The 15,988-nt window shown below is 61.2% G+C and overlaps 1 protein-coding gene across 1 annotated transcript; it reads right to left on the reverse strand.

The window, feature by feature from the left end:
* Nucleotides 1-557: 557 nt before the first annotated feature.
* SCHCODRAFT_01089665 (uncharacterized protein) lies at nucleotides 558-15,009 on the reverse strand (the record flags this gene model as incomplete). The annotated part of the gene is made up of 23 exons (XM_050341004.1): nucleotides 558-904; nucleotides 933-956; nucleotides 1,215-1,953; nucleotides 1,998-2,019; nucleotides 2,067-2,104; nucleotides 2,139-2,232; nucleotides 2,328-2,395; nucleotides 2,451-4,226; nucleotides 4,280-4,485; nucleotides 4,537-4,812; nucleotides 4,885-4,938; nucleotides 5,003-5,341; nucleotides 5,723-6,278; nucleotides 6,474-7,056; nucleotides 7,518-8,046; nucleotides 9,262-9,862; nucleotides 9,920-10,657; nucleotides 10,704-10,910; nucleotides 10,958-12,157; nucleotides 12,207-12,893; nucleotides 12,949-13,424; nucleotides 13,498-14,274; nucleotides 14,424-15,009. 23 exons carry the CDS (start codon nucleotides 15,007-15,009, stop codon nucleotides 558-560), a joined length of 10,923 nt encoding a protein of 3,640 aa, XP_050200837.1.
* Nucleotides 15,010-15,988: the final 979 nt, after the last annotated feature.

Consider the following 15,988-nt stretch of genomic DNA (forward strand, 5'->3'; position numbering starts at 1 on the left):
TTTCGACGGGAAATGTGCAACGACTTACAGAAATAACTGAGTGTCTGACAAACCAGATCCTTCTTTGTGTGGTCTTGTTTACAAAATGCGAGTCGGCCCTTGCGCGTTGGTCATCGCTTAGTAATGGGCAACCTGGATGGTCCTACAGTCGCCTTCGAGCATGCCAGAGCATAGATACCTGCGAGAGCACAGCACGATGTTTGTGAGTGGGTAATTAGAGACAAAGAGCGCAAGCGGACGTGCCGGAAGGAAAGCAAGCAATCAATGCTGATTCTTGCGCCCGTACCACCTACAAGTAACCGACTAGTGAGGTGTCAATGAGCTGCATAGTCAAGTTTGGATACGCACCTGGAAAATGCTGAGCGGCATCGCTGGCCTTTACCTGCTTTTCCGGCTTAGCTAACAGAAGCGATCCATCGAAGACGATAAACAGTGAAGTGCGACTTTGTTAGTACCGACAAAAACTCCATAAAGGAAAGATATAATGTAAGTGCGTCTATAATACATGGTGCATGAGATCAATACGATAGCAAGCAATGGACTCTACGCTCCTCGCCTCACCGGCCGTACTTCTTCCTCCCCCTCGTCCGTCTCTTCGGCTGCACCCACTCCTCCTTCCACTGCTCCTCGCCGCCAGCCTCGCGTGTGTAGTCCGCCCGACACGTCGCCTCCGTCCAGAATAGGTCCAATGCGGTTGCATAGTCCTCGAAAGGCCGCTTCCTATCGTACACGTACTCCCAAGGTGTCTCCGTATTCATCATCACCAGCTCACCCTCGCGCGGCGGCGGGACGAAACCGTCGTAGTCCGGGAAGCGTGGCACGGGTGGCGACAGCAGCTTCTGAATGCGCAGATGAAGGCGGTTCGGGTCGTCAGAATTGTGCTCGAAGCGAGCGAGGGCCCAGCCTGCGAAACGGCCATCAGCTCGACGTACTGCCGAACAACTTGTCTTGCGCACCTGTATAGACATTCGTTTGGAATCGCGCGTCCTGGAAACATGCTGGAAGCTTGAGCGGATGCGCGCGCCCATCGCCTGTCAACACTCGGATATCCCTCCTGCCCTCGAAGTACAATACGACCGGGTCCCGGACGTTCGTTATGGTCCGGACCCAACCTCTGGCGAGGGATGTGTGCGCATGGACAGCGACTCCTCTCGGGATACGCCCCGCGGCAGCGAGCGCGGCGATCGAGCCAGGAGAGTCCCTCTGGAGCTCACTGACACCCCACTCGTAGGGAAGGCCGATCGAGGGACTCAAGAGATCGTGCCCGTCAGCAAACGCAGTACCGGGAGGTGCGACGCGGAAGCGGAATGCGCCGCCCCATGGCGGGCGGTTCGGCGGATCGTGCCAGTAGATGAAGCCAATGGCATCCAGCGGGAAGCGACCAGTACGCGGAGCCAGGATGTTGACTTCGATGCGCTTGTCTTCTACATCAGCTCCGGAGGACACGCTAAGGATGATGCCTCGTAGGTCGCGCGCATCGACTCGATCTGCGTCGGTGAGCTTCGAGGGATCCAACGTCGACACCTGTTTGTGCTCCATCAACGACAGGCGACGCGGGCTCTTGTAACGAGGCACCCGACGTTGATACGACACTCGAGGGCCTCTGCGACGATAGCGCGCTGCACGAGGGTCCTTGAGCGCCAGAAGCTTCATCACAGACGGGTAGCGCCATCGCACGGGTCGGGACCCGGTCTCGTCATAGTCGTCATCAAGAACGAAGCCTTGATGCAAGCGCGAGAGACCGACTGCATTCCGCGCCTCCTCATAGAAGGCACGTGGAATATGACCGGCGTCCGCGAGTGCAGCCATCGTTGCGGGCTGCCACTTACAGAGCAAGCGAAGACCGCAGCGCCATGGTTTGCCTGCGCGCTCGAGGTCTCGCCCATCCCAGAAAGGGGTACCAGGAGGGACAAGTCGAAAGCGGAGCTCCGCAGACATTGTCCCGCCCACGCTCTGCTTGAATAGATAGAGAAATCCGGAGGTTCCTTCTGGAAAACCTTGGGGTCCGGCTCGGATCTGCTAATTATATGTAAGCGAGGTCAACATGAGGGCCATACGCCACTTACCTGACGACCCGTCTGTGCACCCCAGCGTAGGACCAAGCCTGGTGTATTCGTTGGGACCCCGACAAGACGCACTTCGTAGTACTTGAACCCATCGAGGATGAGACGATCGTCCTCCTTGACCTCAGTCGGGTCTAGCGAGCTGACTTCTCCGCGAGAACCCATCGTGCTACCCGCGTGTTCGAGCACGGTCGCACGCTCATGCTCCGGTAGACCCTCCCGAACAAGTCTCTCAGCAAACATGGCACGCGCGTCCGGTGATACAGTAAGCCGCCACCGCCCATGACCAGCACGCATATCGCAACCCGCTTCGAATGACACGCCATGCGGCGCTATGCGAAAGCGTATAGAGCGGCCATCCCAGTAAACAAATCCCATCGAGCCTACCTTCACTCGCCGACGGTCGAGCTCGATATTCGGCATAGCATAAGCCGCGCCGGATACAGCGACTGCGGCAGTGCATCCCGAGAAGCATATCCTGTCCGCCTCGGTAAGGTTTTGCGGGAGAAGGTGATGAACGATGTGCGAAGCAGGCCTGACCAAGCCAGATTTATACCATGCGCGACGCAAGGCGAGAGAGGCAGATGCCTCCACCGCGGGCGAGAGGACATTGTCGGCACGAAGCCATGGAAACAAACGCCCGTGGCGCACGGCTGTCGTGGCAGGATAGACCCAGGGAACGCCATCAACCCCGCCTGGCACCCAATCTTGGCCGTTCACGAAGGCCGTGCCCTTGGACGCCAGGCGGAAGCGCAACCCAGGCGGTCCATCGGGGCCCTCGTACCAATAGAAGAAACCCTCCGCTGGCGGGAAGCTTGAAATGTCCGTGCCACGATCGTCGCCGTCGTCAAGCGATGTGCGCGCCCCTGGCTTGCCACTGCCTCTCTCGAGTGTGTTCGCCGGGATCACCATGCCTTTCTGGGTCCACTCGGGATGATGGAGAACGACGGAACCGGGGCCTTGCGTAGGTCGTCCTCGCGGTTCTTCGACCCAATCCTCTTGCTTCATCTCGACCTCCATCTTGCGCCTCTCCCATTCAATGAAAGCCTCGCGCTTTCGCTGCCCTGTCCGGCTCAAGTCGACGCGGTCCAGGTCCGTGATCTTGTCTGCCGCTAGAGTGGAGACCACAAAGCGTGCTCTTGGCGGCTTGGAGCGTGACGCGCGCTCCAGAGGCCCGACGAGCTGCTGCACAGCCGGACGAGGCGATCGTGGGGAAAGGCGAGCACGAACAAGGTGTCGAGAGGCTTGTCGCATCAAGACTGTCGCGCGAGCCAGAGCGACATTCATGGAGGTGGAGCCAGCGAAGCCCGCAAGCGGTGGACTCTGCTTGTCGGTCTTCATAGCACCGCCGCTCGCGTAAGCCTCCGCCTCGTCCAGATACGCCTCCGCGCGCTCGAGCCATTGTGACGCGCGCGTCAAGTGCAGGCGTTGACTGTCCAGTGCACGCGTCCTTTGAGCCATGGCGCTCCTCGCCTTCTCTCGCTGCTCCTGCTCCCGCGCCTCCCGCTCCTCTGCCTGCTTCATCTTCAGCAGCTCCTTCTCCCGCTTCTCCTGCTGTCGCAAGCGCCTCTTCTCCTGCTCCTCCTCGAGCTTCTCCTCGCGCCTCCTGACCCTCTCTTTTCGCCTCTCCGCCTTCTCGCGTTCCTGCTGCTCCCGTCGAGCCCTATACTCCTCCAACACCCTCGCCCAGGCCGCCGATCTCTCTGCCCGAGCGCGCGTAACCCTCTCTCGAACCTCTGGGCCGGTCCCCTGCGCCTTCGCCTGATGCTCTTGCGCAACGTCACCGTCAGTCGGCGGCACCGAGGATGCCAGATATACCAGACCATGATCTAGCGCCTTCTCCGAGCTTGCCATTCCTCGCAACGTCGCCTCCCGAGACTTCCTCCTTAGCCTCGCCACTGCGCCCCGCGCTCGTCGGCGACCCATCAATGAGACAGCCGTCAAGTCAAGGCCGAGGGGGTCCGCGCGACTGGGAGTGGGGTGATCCCTCGTGCTCCCCGCACGCTGCGCGTGGTAGGCCGGACCACGACTAACAACCAGCGGACGATTGAGGAAGTCCACATCCGTCTCGACCTGCTCCTGGATGTTGCGAACCAGGCCGCTCTTGGGGTCGACCCAGTCAGCGATGCGGTGTGCGAGAAGAGGAGTGGGATCGAAAGTGGCCTAGGCGTATCAAACGAGTCAGCTGCGTTGCAAAGACTAAGGTGCCACCTCACCTTTCCGGTGCGCGAGTCGTTGTCAGGTCCACCGTGAAACCACGTAGTCAAGTCGGTCTGCGTCTTCGTCAACGCTAGTGCCCTCAGGGCCGCCCTCTGGTGGTTCAAGATCGCCACATCCAATGGTGCGCAGACCCCGCGTCGCGGTATAGGGGGGAACTTGCTATCGAACTCCTCGGCAGTGAGTTTCTCCTTGCGCGCTGGTACTGGTGGTCGTCAGCGCAAATCCTCTCCACAAGTTCACTCGTTCTACTCACCCGCGTCTTCCCCGTCCTTCTTCGGGTGGCCTGGCAGTCGCTTTATCTCTTTTTTCGCAAGGCCCTGGGCGAAATATGCTGCTCGCGCGCGCTCAAAAATGGCCTGAACATGTACGGAGCGCGGCATATTGAGGAGAGTCGATTCTGGAATTGGGCCGTCAAGAGGAACACGCCAAAGGATTTGCCCCTCGAGGCGCGTGGAGTCCGAGGCCGTCGGCTCCCAGACGCCAGGCACTACAACTGGCTCGATTTCGCGCAAAACGCGAAGGGCAAGGACTACAGGTCGGGAGGGTTCTGCGTGACAATTGTGGATCAATCCAAGTATGCGAACGAGGAGACGAGACCTACCTCCGTCTGCGGCTCGACCATCGTCTGCGATTTCGAACTTGGCGAGGATCTTGCCTATAGAGCGAGTCAGCAAGGTTTTGCTGAAGGAGAATGAGGGCAGTACGCCGGGTGGACTCACCAGTACTCCCAGTTGGCCACGCCCCGAACGTCAGATCGACCATCACGCGCGTCGTATGCGGGGTCAGGACGTAGTGCCTGCGCGGTATGGAGCCAGTCGTGCCACCGTCCGTGGTGCTTGCTGAAGTCTCCGATTCATCCGTCCCATCTTCATCGTCCAGCGCTGCATCCTCATCATCCATGGCCGCATCCTCCTCATCGCCATCCACCACCTTCCCTACCCCATCCTCGCGATGCACGCCAGCGTCCGCTGAGCCCAGCGTCGAAGACGACTCGCTCGCAGACTCCCGCGCCGACGATGGCTCGCCCGCAGAATCCAGCACCGACGATGGCTCGCCCACTGTAGGAGACACAGCATCAACCACAGAGTGTATCGCATCCATGAACCTCCACGCCTTTGTCGCCGGCCTGATCGACAGCACAAACGGTTCGTCGAGGTGTCTCACGAGCCCCGCGGGGCGGTCAATCTGATACTTGGGCGTCGGCCGGCGCAGTGCGTGCGTGAGCGCGGGTAAAAGGGGCGTGAGTGCGGGTAGGGTGGGCGTAGGCGACGTTGAATGGGCAATAGGAGTGGGCGTAAGTGAGTGAGATGATGTTTCAGTCGAAGATGAAGGTGAAGGTGAAGGTGAAGGCAGTGAGATAGCCGGAATTGTAAGTTCATTGAGATCGCTCGTCGCATCCTTCGCCTTCCAACAGAGATGCCCATCAGCGACGAGCTGACCCCACGGGCCCAGGAAACTGGCCGCATGAGCGATGGTGAGCTCCCAAGGCACGAGTGGGGCGTGACCCTCCGCCGCCTGTCGAGTTTGCGAGGCCTCTCCCTCTTCACCGCCCGCATCCCCTTCACCGACCGCGTCCCCTTCCCCAAGCCCCATAAGCCTCCCCATCGCCGATTCCAGATCCCACCCCTCCTCCCACCTCTTGCCATCGGGTACGACGCGGAAGCGGATGCCAGAGGCCGTGACGGGTGCTTCTGGGTGCGCGTGGTAGTAGAGGTAGCCGACGGTGCCGGCGGGGAACGGCAGGCGGAAAGGAACGGCAGGTGTAGGGCTGCTGGATGTCGTGAAGGGGTCTCCAGGCGGAGGGGAGGGGTCTCCAGATGTCGAGGACGGGTCTCCGGATGTCGAGGAGGGGTCTCCGGTTGTCAAGGAGGGGTCCGTATCTGACGAGGGTGGGGTACCAGGCGTAGGGGACGAAGTGTCGTTCTGAACTGCGCGCGCGTCCAGCCTCCCACGGCGATCGTACAGGAGTCGAATGACGCTGTGGTGCCGCTCGTGCTGGGGCATCTGCAGAAACGCGGGGGATAGATTAGAGATGTCGAGTTTGGTGGCTGATGTCGGAAGGAGGGAGGTAGATCGAGCGGAGGAGGAGGGTGTCGAGGAAGTACGCGGGGAGTGGGTCGTAGATGCGACGAGTGTGCCCGGGGCGTGTGGTTGGATATCCTCCTCTCTCGCGAATCGTGGATCCCTCACTATTCCCGGTAACTTCGCCACCGCTCCTTGCTGCAGAGGCCGGTGCAACCGTAGGGCCCAGCGCTCGCCATCCGCTCCCCGCAGGTCCTCCCCCTGCTCAAATGCGGCGTGCTCCCCCGTCTTCGTCAGACGGAAGCGTACAGTCGCGTCCGGCGCGTCCTTGTCGAGGTAGAAGACGCCAGTCGCGTCCGCGGGCCAGGGGATGACCCTGTCGTCCGCGTCCCTCCCATACTCCGTCCGCACCGTGCTCATCGTCTGCTTCTTCCCCGCCCTCGCTACCGGGTACGAGATCCACACCTCCCCCAGCCCTCCGAGCCCCAGCCAGTTCCTCCTATTCGGCGGCCTGCTCCACGGCTCGAGGGAGTCCAGGACGGCGTGTCGCCCGGGCACGTCGGGCGCGCCGGGGATGCGCACGCCAAGCATGCCGTTGATAGGTATCCTGGGGGTCTCCTTGGGTGGGTACGACGTCTTGGGTTCGAGGTTGATGACGGGGGCGATGTGAGCATGGCCGGAGGTAGCGGCGCGGATGGCGGCGACGGCATTGGCAACTTGCTTGCGGGTGAGGTTGGGGATGGAGGTGCTACTGGAGCGGAAAATGAGGGTGGGGCCTCCGTCGCGTCGTGTAATAGAGGGTGGCGAGGCGGAGGGTAGGGCGCTTCGTGCCGGGGTAGCTCGTGGTCGCGTCTGTGTCAGCGCTCGAAGTCAGAAGGGGATACAGTTAGTGTGTGCGGCCACGCACATAGGCTACGAGTATCCTCGGGCGCAGCAGCAAATTCATCCGTCCATTAGTTGCAAAGTGTGAGCTCGTCGCGGTCGACGACGAAGGCGATTTTCGCAAAAGCGGCGCGGGCGCACGTGGGTCGCGTTCAATTGCAAAGTCACGGCGGCTCCGAACTTCATCTCGTCCACAACTTTCGAAACAGTGAAAATACCATCGTTGCTTCCTACTGCTTTGTTGTTGAGGCTTATGAAAAGTACACGACATATCCTTTGCTGCAGAACGCTACACGACCATCCGGCCTCTAGACCTCATCATCTCAGTACCTCAACGTGTTCTTCACCCATCTGATCACGTCCTCGTTAGGCTCCCCATCCACCCGCGCTTCCTCTGCTAGCTCAAAAATCTCCACAAGCGCCGGAGGCAGCTGCATGCTCAACTTCGTATTCTCCTTGCTGTACGCGTACACGCGCGTCTGGCGCAGAACCGGATTCCCGCCCAGGCCCTGTAATCTGCCCGGTACCGGCACCGACAGCTCGTATGTGGACTGGTCCTCGGGAGAGCTGCCCATCCGCCATGTCGACCCAGTAAGCTCGGGGTCCTGCATCGCATCGACTCCATACGCGAGCGCTGTGAGGCCCTGGTAATCCTCCGCCGCAAGCGTCCGCAGATTTCCCTTCTCGTCGATCGCAAGACCCCTGCTAGTGTCGACCGGGAAGGGGCCAGCTGGTACTGGGGAGAATAGCCCGCCAGGTTCTATGACCGCGAGGAGGATGTGCGCGGACTCGTCGGGCGCTTTCACGGCGACGGCGAACACGAGTTGCCGGCCGTCGAGAAAGAACTGGTCGGGAGGCGCTGTGGTACGAGTGCGCCATCCACTGAGGGGTGAAGACGGTGACATATGTGGTCCCGGGTCGGACGAGGCTCAAGGGCGATGGTGTAGATCGACGGGCAACCTTGGTGAGTCGCATGAGTGTACATGTCTTGTCATCTGTTGACCACGACCGAAACTCGCCTGTTCTCTGACGGGGGGCTGGGTCCTGGGATGACCAGCAAGAACGCGAGTGCGGCGGTGGGGATCAAGCTGCAAGCTTGGTGGCGCGAAATTTTCTTTCTATGGAATGATTGGCGTCGATACGGAGGGGATAGGTGACGTGTCCAAGTACCTACTTGCTCTTGTAAGGCGGCACAATAACCTTCGAGGGTTGGGCCGTCCTCTGCTCAACCGTCCTGACAAGTAAAGAGCGCCCGTCATCCCACTGCGACGCCCTGCTAGCGCTGAAATCGCATATTCAAGGTACGCAGCAAATGCAGAGCAAGGATCAAAGATATTACAAGCACAAGCAGAAGTCAAGGAAAGTATACAAACATCACGCAGACGTGCTAGCACGAACCAACGAAGCAAACAAATCAGACGCACATGAAGGCAAAAAGACCATGTGTAGTAGTAAACATGAACGAGCACGTCGGGCACGCAACAATAGGAGGAGTCAGACGCGCAACAATAGCCAAGCGATGGTATGATTGAAGATGGTGAGATACGATTGAGCCGATAAATCAGTATACGAATGTAGTCCGCGATGAGTTATACTGGGTGGTACGACGTAGATTCAGAATTCGATTCAAAAGCGGAATGAGTAGGTAGGTAGGTGTGTATGATGCAAGCAGGCAGGCAGTACGAAAGCGATGTGCGCAACGAAGGTGAAGCAAGACATAACGAGGGTGAGGTAGGGGAGGGAACATAGTGTCTATCATATCTATAGGCGCGAGCCCGGACGGAAAGAACGTTTGTCGGCGACAGCGTCGTTCATGGACATCAAGATGGAGCCTCGGTAGGAGGACGGGCGTTTTGTACAGGCGCAAGCGCGCTGCGGCGGGGCGTGAGGAGCGTACGAAGGTCGTGGCGTGAGGCGTGAGCAAGAATTGAGGATACGAAGGAGGTTGATAGAGTCTGAAAGCAAGACGTGACAAGTGGAGGATGTTATGATGCAGTAGGCTAGTCCTCTGCATTCACCAGGGCATCGAGGGAGGAGCTGGTTGTCGAGAATCGCAGCTGGTCGGAAGGCAAACCCTCGCTACCCAGGTGAATAGTGCCTCCAGCACGTTCACTCATAAGCAGCAGGTCATCCCAGCGCGCCGCCTTCTCCTTCTCCGAAAGCGAACGCGATGCCGTAGGCGCAGAACCTAGTTCACGGAAGGTCACTGGCGGCGCCTTCGACCGCTTGAGAGCGGACGTCGAGAACGAGTGGGCATGCGGGCTTTGTAGCCGCCCGGTCTCTCGCGTCTCCTGCAGTGACGGGCGGGTCTTCGATCTCGGTGGCGGCAGCGACGGCGGAGATTCGGACGCGGATGGCAACGACAAATTGCGTTGGGCAGACCTGGAAGGAATGTGCATCTTCGCCCGGTTGAACGCGTTGATAGGCTGATCGACCGAGAAGGACGGGATCATGGGTGAGTCGGCCGCAGCTGCACCAAACTCGGCGAGATCGTCGTCTTTCCGACGCCGTGGTGGAGGCGCGGTGAGAGCTGTGAGCTCTTCGCTGGGCGACGTCGCGATGATGGTGAACTCCGTGTCGGTGCGTGCATGACCTTGGCCGCGTCCACTGCTCGAGCGCGTGCGCGTGCTCTGGCCAGAACGCATGGAGTTCGAGCTGGTAGACGATTTGGATCGCTGCGAAGAACGGTAAACGTCTGCTGTGAACCTCAGCAGAGAGGCCTCGGTACTCACCTCCCTAGTCGACTGCCGTTCCGCCTCCATCTCCCTCGCAATCCTTCCAAGCTCGCTCGGCGGTAGAATCGGCTTGCCCACAGTATCCGACGGATCCACCGAGCTCACGCTCGACCGCCGAGTGCCAGCGAAGAACTTTTCGTCAACGCTCGACTCCACCTCCGGCGACGAGTTACCCGGACGATTGACTGGCAACGGTCGCGCTTTCGACTTGGTGGACCGCACCTCCTCGCTCTGCCGCGGGCCGCCGATGAATGCACTGCCCTCGCGCAGATGCGACGGGATTGCCGGCACCGGAGGCGCCTTTGTGCTCTCCTCGTCCCAGTCCGCCTTGTCACGAAGCGCGCCCGTGCTGATGCGCTTGACCAAGCGCCATATCCTGCTCCCGCCTGAGCCAGGGCTACTGTTTTGACTAGTGCTCGGGCCATCTGCGGCGCTGAGCAGCGCGCCGGGAGGCTCGCTTTTGCGGTTGCGCTTGCTCAGCTGTGCGCGTTGTCGCTCGCCGCTCTTGCGCGCTTCTTCCTCGTACGACGCGGACCGTGACTTGCAAGACTCTTTCTCGGGGGTCGAGGTCGAGGACTTGGTGTAAGTATCGATGTCGTCGTGTGCGCGCAGGTACCGCGTGCTCAGCTTACGCGCCAGACCCTTCTCACTGTAACTCTTGCTGGTGCCGTGACTCGGTCGCGCAGGTGGCGACGACGCTCTCGGAGATTGGGGCCGACGCTTCGATGAGAAGATCTAACCATACGTTAGCTACATCATAGAAGAAAAGTCGTTGACTTACATTGGGCGATGTAGGACCGGACCCTTTGGTCCCAAAGGCACTAGTGACGAACGCTGAGGAAGTCGAGGCAAGAGGCGAGACGCCCCCAAAGACAGTAAAGTAAGGAAGGTGAGGGCTGCCTTCCTCCTTCTCGGGCTTTGGCGTTGATCCCTTGACAAGTGGCGTAGTCCGTATCTTCCTAGGCTCCGTTCGGGTACCAAAGGGAGACTATACATACGTTAGCGATTGATACGAGCAGCATCCATCCCACGCACCTCAGCCCGATCAAGTTGTACCGGTTTCCTCTCATCTTGCTGAGTCTCTGCCGCTTCGGATGGCCCAATGCTGACCTCAACCTCGACGCCAGCCACAGTCCCGCGACGTTCTCGCCGAGGAACCTCCTCTATCTCCTCGTCCACGGCCTCCTCCTTGGCCAATCGAGCAATCATGTCGAAGCCCTCGCCATGGACAGCGTGTACCGGGGTAAATGGCTGACCCTCGCTGGCGCTCGATGGAGAGAGTGTCGCCACGGACTCTCGAGGAGGTATCAAAAGCGTCTCTTCGTCGGCCGCCCGAACACGCCGGAAGCTTGGTTGTATTGTCAAAGCCGATGGTAGAGGGCGCGCTTGCTCGAGCGACATCGTGCGAGCCGATTCAAGCTCCTCTGGCTTCGCGGTCTCAGCAGGAGGGACCTCGGGTGCCGACTCTCCACCGTCCTTGCTTTGACGGGAGGCGAGACTATCGAATGCGCCCTCCATAGAGATCTCCGGGGACTCGATGTTGACGTCTAGCATAGACGGACGCCGAGCTAGCCTTTTCGTAGGCGTTTGTGGCCGATCGAGCGTGCTGTCCAAAGAGGCCACGCCGCGTCCTGCGTCCTGCTCATCATTCGCGGATGCGGAAGGCGGGGTCACGTAGTAAGAGTCCAAGGTCAACGACAAGCGGTCGCTGAGGGTGGGCGTCTTCCGCCAAACTTCGCTGTCGAGCTTGTCGTCGATGGTGAACGTGGTATTCCTGCGACTCTCCCACTCCGAGTCGCGCCGCCCGTCCGACGTATACATGGCCGTCGAACGGCTTCCCACGGAGGTACCAGTGTCGCGTCGATCCCGAGAGGGCATCCCCTCCGCATCGGGCCCATCGAAGGGTCCAAGAGTACCAAAAGGCCCAAACGTCGACGAGGAAGGGACTGCCGGCGTATGCCCCCTCTTGTGTGCATCCCGCGAGAAGCTGCGTCGCGAGTCAGACGAAAACGATGGCCTCGGGCTTGCATCCTTGCCGGACGACGCTCGCGACATCTCGGAAAGAGCACCAGCGGATCTAGTCGACGCATGGTGCGGTTCCGGTAATGGCGCTTGAGGCGATGGCGGCGACCAGGGGTTCAGCATCATCATCGGTGACGAAGGCGACCTGTGCAAACTCCTGGAGTTCTGCGGCGGGGACATCGGTGGTGGCGAAAGCGTGTCCTGGCGCTGCGTCTGACGAGGCATCAGCGAGTTGCGATGCGCGCGGCATTCATGAGCTTACCTCTTTTGGAGCCTCGCGCCGCCGGAAGGACTCGTATATAGGTGCCTTGCGCGGCGGTGTTTCCAAGGACGCAGCAGCGGGCTCTTCATCCGGCAGACCTCGCCGGGGATCAATAGGAAGTCCAAATATCGGTGCTGGCTCTTTCTCCGCCTCTTGCAACCGCTGCTCTTCTGCGCCGCTACTGTCGATCCGCTCCAGCCTCATAGACTCTTGCGGCGGCGGAGAGTCAACGCGGATCTCAGCACCCAACCCCGAGCGCGTCGTCGACGAGCGCCTCTTCAGTACATTCGGCCTCCGCTTCTCCTTCTCCCTCTCCCTCTCCCACTCCTTCACTTGCTCCGCTTCCCTCTCCTTTTCTCTCTCCCGCTCCGCGTCCAACTCGTCCTTCGCTTTCCGCCCAAAGCCAAACGACCGTCCAAGCCCGAACAGCCCGCTCTTACTAGGCGTGGACGGCGTACCAGCACCCGAGCTCGGTGTCCCTGGACCGGGAGTGCCAGGTAACGATGCCGAGCAACTCGCCTCCTGAGGGCTCCCAGACGACGACGAGCTCTTGTCCCGCCTAGGCGTAAACAATCCCGACGGCAAGCTCGGAGAGAGGGTGGAGGGCATCAGCGGCTTGTGCAACAACAGCGACGGCAGTGTCATGCTCGCCGTCCTCCGCACGCTCTTCTTCGGTCTTGGTGGCGCCTGCAGAGGAATGGTCAGTCTACAAATCCACCCTCGGTATTCATACCCTACATACCTCCGCAGCCTCAACAGACGCCGACGACGGAAACGGCGCCAACGACGCATGACGCGGCGAACCCATCGACGCAGACGCAACCATCCTCTGAGGGGAATAGGCAGGACCAGGATCGACGTCGCGCGCAGCCCGCGACACAACCTCAACAGTCCCCAGGTCCACACCCCCGGCATGCGGCCCCCGCCCACGTTGTGGCAACGCGCCTGCGGGCGTCGTTGACAACGGCGGCGGCTTGACATCCCGATCGCCCCTCGCCCCAGGCCCAGACTGCCCCAACGAGGCGACCGACGCCGACGCGGAGCGCGCTAGTGGCGACGGCGCGCGTGAGGTGTGCGCGCTGCTCTCCGGCGACCGCAGCATCTGTTGTCCTCTTACTCCGAGTGAGATGGGCTCTCCTTCTAGCGCGCGCCTCCCCTCCGTCTCGTGCATTCTCCTCGCGTCCGACTCCGACATCCAACGAGGGTCTGCGTCGGGCACTGGCGGTGCGGGCGTATGATCCTTCTCCTTCGAGGCAGAGCTAATCGACGACGACTGACTCCTGGCGCGCACCAACGAAGACGCCGCACTCGAGACCCTGCGCAACGAAGGCGACACCCTCGACTCGCGCGTCGCGCTCGACGTACTGCGCAACGACGCCGAACTGGGCACCGGTGGCAGCGAAGACGTCGACTGCTGCAAAGACGAAGCCGACTGCGTCAACGACGACGACGACTGCGCGGCCTGCTGACCGAGCGACTGAACCGACGGACTCGTCCTCACCGACGCGTTCGTCGACGAACTTCCCGTTCTCTGCCTCGTACTCGAACCCGGCGTTTTTGGTAGCGCCAGCGATTCCTTGGAGGTCAACGAATCCTTCGACGTCGGCATCTTCGGGATAGACGGTTTTTGTCCGGAAACCTGCACCCGGGGCACCGGCGCAGTGGGTGACGACGAACTCGTGGCCCGCGGTCGCGGTAGCGACGAACCCAATCCCTCGCGCTCTCCCACCGTGCTCGTCGTCCGCTGCCGCTCTCCCGCCGTGCTTGTCGTCCGTTGGCGACTTGCTGATATGTCGCGGGGCAGCGAATTCGCACTCGCCTGCCGCGGGATCGCGGTCTTGGGCGCCAAAGACGAGGTGCTCGCGAAACGTGGGAGGGACGAAGAAGAGCGCAAGCGTGGGAGTGGTTTGGAGCCCGATGTCGACGCCGCTTTCGAGCTTGAGGTCGGCGAGGTGCCACTCGTCGGCGTAGTCGCCGTACTTGAATACGGAGATGGACTCGTCGACGCAGATGGAGTCGACGTCGCAGAAACAGCACCAGGATGCCGCGGGAACGTCAGCGCTATGCGCTGGCCGTCGGGAGACACGGGGGAGGCGTCACGGTCACTGCGATTCGCGCCCAATGCCGCCGTCTGCAGGTGCGGAGTTGTCGGTTGCGCACGAGCTCCTGCACGCAGTTCATTAACGCGCCCCACATACATATAAGCGCGGGACGTACTATTTGATCGGAGGCTTCCCCCTTCCCTGCCTGTGCTGCTGGCGCCCTCCTTGGTCGTGCTGCTAGCGCTTCCCCTGCCGATGCCGCCGGCGTCGCCCTTGCCTATGCTCCTCGCGCGCACGACGCGCCCCTCGCTCGCGACGGCGATCACGACATCTTCGTCGGTCTCTTCGACAGCGCGTGCCCTCTCCTGGTCAACGGCGCGCGCCTTCCCCTTGCCCGTGACTTCGTGCAGCACTGACATGTCGTTCAGCGCCGGCTTGCGCTTGGTAGGTGAGTTGCTAAAGCCAAAGGTACCACCTGTAATCCCGATCGGCGTCGGAGGCGTCGTCGGACGTTCAAGTTGTTCCTCCGCATTGTCGGTCGCTGTCGACGGTCTAGTGTCCTCTGTCCGGCGCTTGACGCGGTTGCGCGCAGGGGACGGGGCGGGAGCAGGACTGGTCGAGGGCCGCGAGCTGCCCTCTGTTGCAGGTCTTGGTGCGCGCTCGGCAGTGGACCTTGTTGCATGCTCGGCTGTAGGTCTTGGTGTGCGCTCGCCCGCGTCTGACTTCTGCTGAAGCATAGCACCGCGCTCCGCTTCGCGCATGATGGGGATGCCTATGCGTAGGTCCCGTCCAGACGCGCGTCCAATTGAGCGTGAGTCCGACGCGCGAGGTGCGGGCGGCGGGATGCGGGAGGACAACTGGGCGTTGGAAGTAGTGCGGGAACGTAGCGCGGGTGTGGGGGGAGACGGTCGCGGTGCATTGGACGTCGTCCGAGAGCGCGCGGGTGATCGGGAAGGAGTAGATGCTGGAGTAGACGCCGCGCTCCGCGCAGGGCTGCGCGCGGGCGTCGGCGGGCCGGCTCGCGAGGTAGAGGAGGTGGTGCGCGAGGATGACGCTGCTGAGAACGTGGGAGAGGCCGCACGCTGGGAGTGCGCCGTCGACGCCGTGGACATCGAGGGCGTACGCTGCCGCGCCGCAAACGGCAGCCGTGAGGGCGCGAGCTCGCTCTCGCGCTTGCTAGCTTTATGCATGGCCTTCACTTCCTTCGACTTGTCCTTGCCGCCGAGTCCGAATGCTGCCTTGAGCGGAGAGCGCTCGCCGGTGCCTGGGGTCGCGAGCAGGCGCTTCAGGGAAAGGTGATCAGAGATGCTGGTGGAGGTCCGGTGCTTGGGGTGGGGGCGGGAGGGGTGCGCGTTGGGAGCGGATTGGGACGAATGCATGCAAGCGCCGCTAGTCGCTCTTCGAGCATCAACGGGTGCGGGGTTCTAGACGAAGCGCGCGGGGTCGGCGCGCAAACTGCTCTTCGGTCTGCGCCCTTATCGTCGTCGAGCGACTGCGCTATGTAAGTTTGTAGATAAGATACGTCCTGCTCGCTCGTCAGAGACGTCCAGGTGTAGAAAACTGCCCGCGCACCTCAATTACTCGCGGAACGATCCTAGCCAATCCCAGGGCTCCGACAAATTTGTGTCCGATGCTTCGCCGGGAACGAAAGTATTATGGACCGCGTCCGGGCGCGGAAGTGGGTATAGAAGATGGTAGAGGGTATGTTCAACAGTGCCGCCAACCGGCTACAGGATTGCA

The sequence above is a fragment of the Schizophyllum commune genome (genome assembly GCF_000143185.2).
Source record: "Schizophyllum commune H4-8 unplaced genomic scaffold SCHCOscaffold_4, whole genome shotgun sequence".
Lineage (NCBI taxonomy): Eukaryota > Fungi > Basidiomycota > Agaricomycetes > Agaricales > Schizophyllaceae > Schizophyllum > Schizophyllum commune.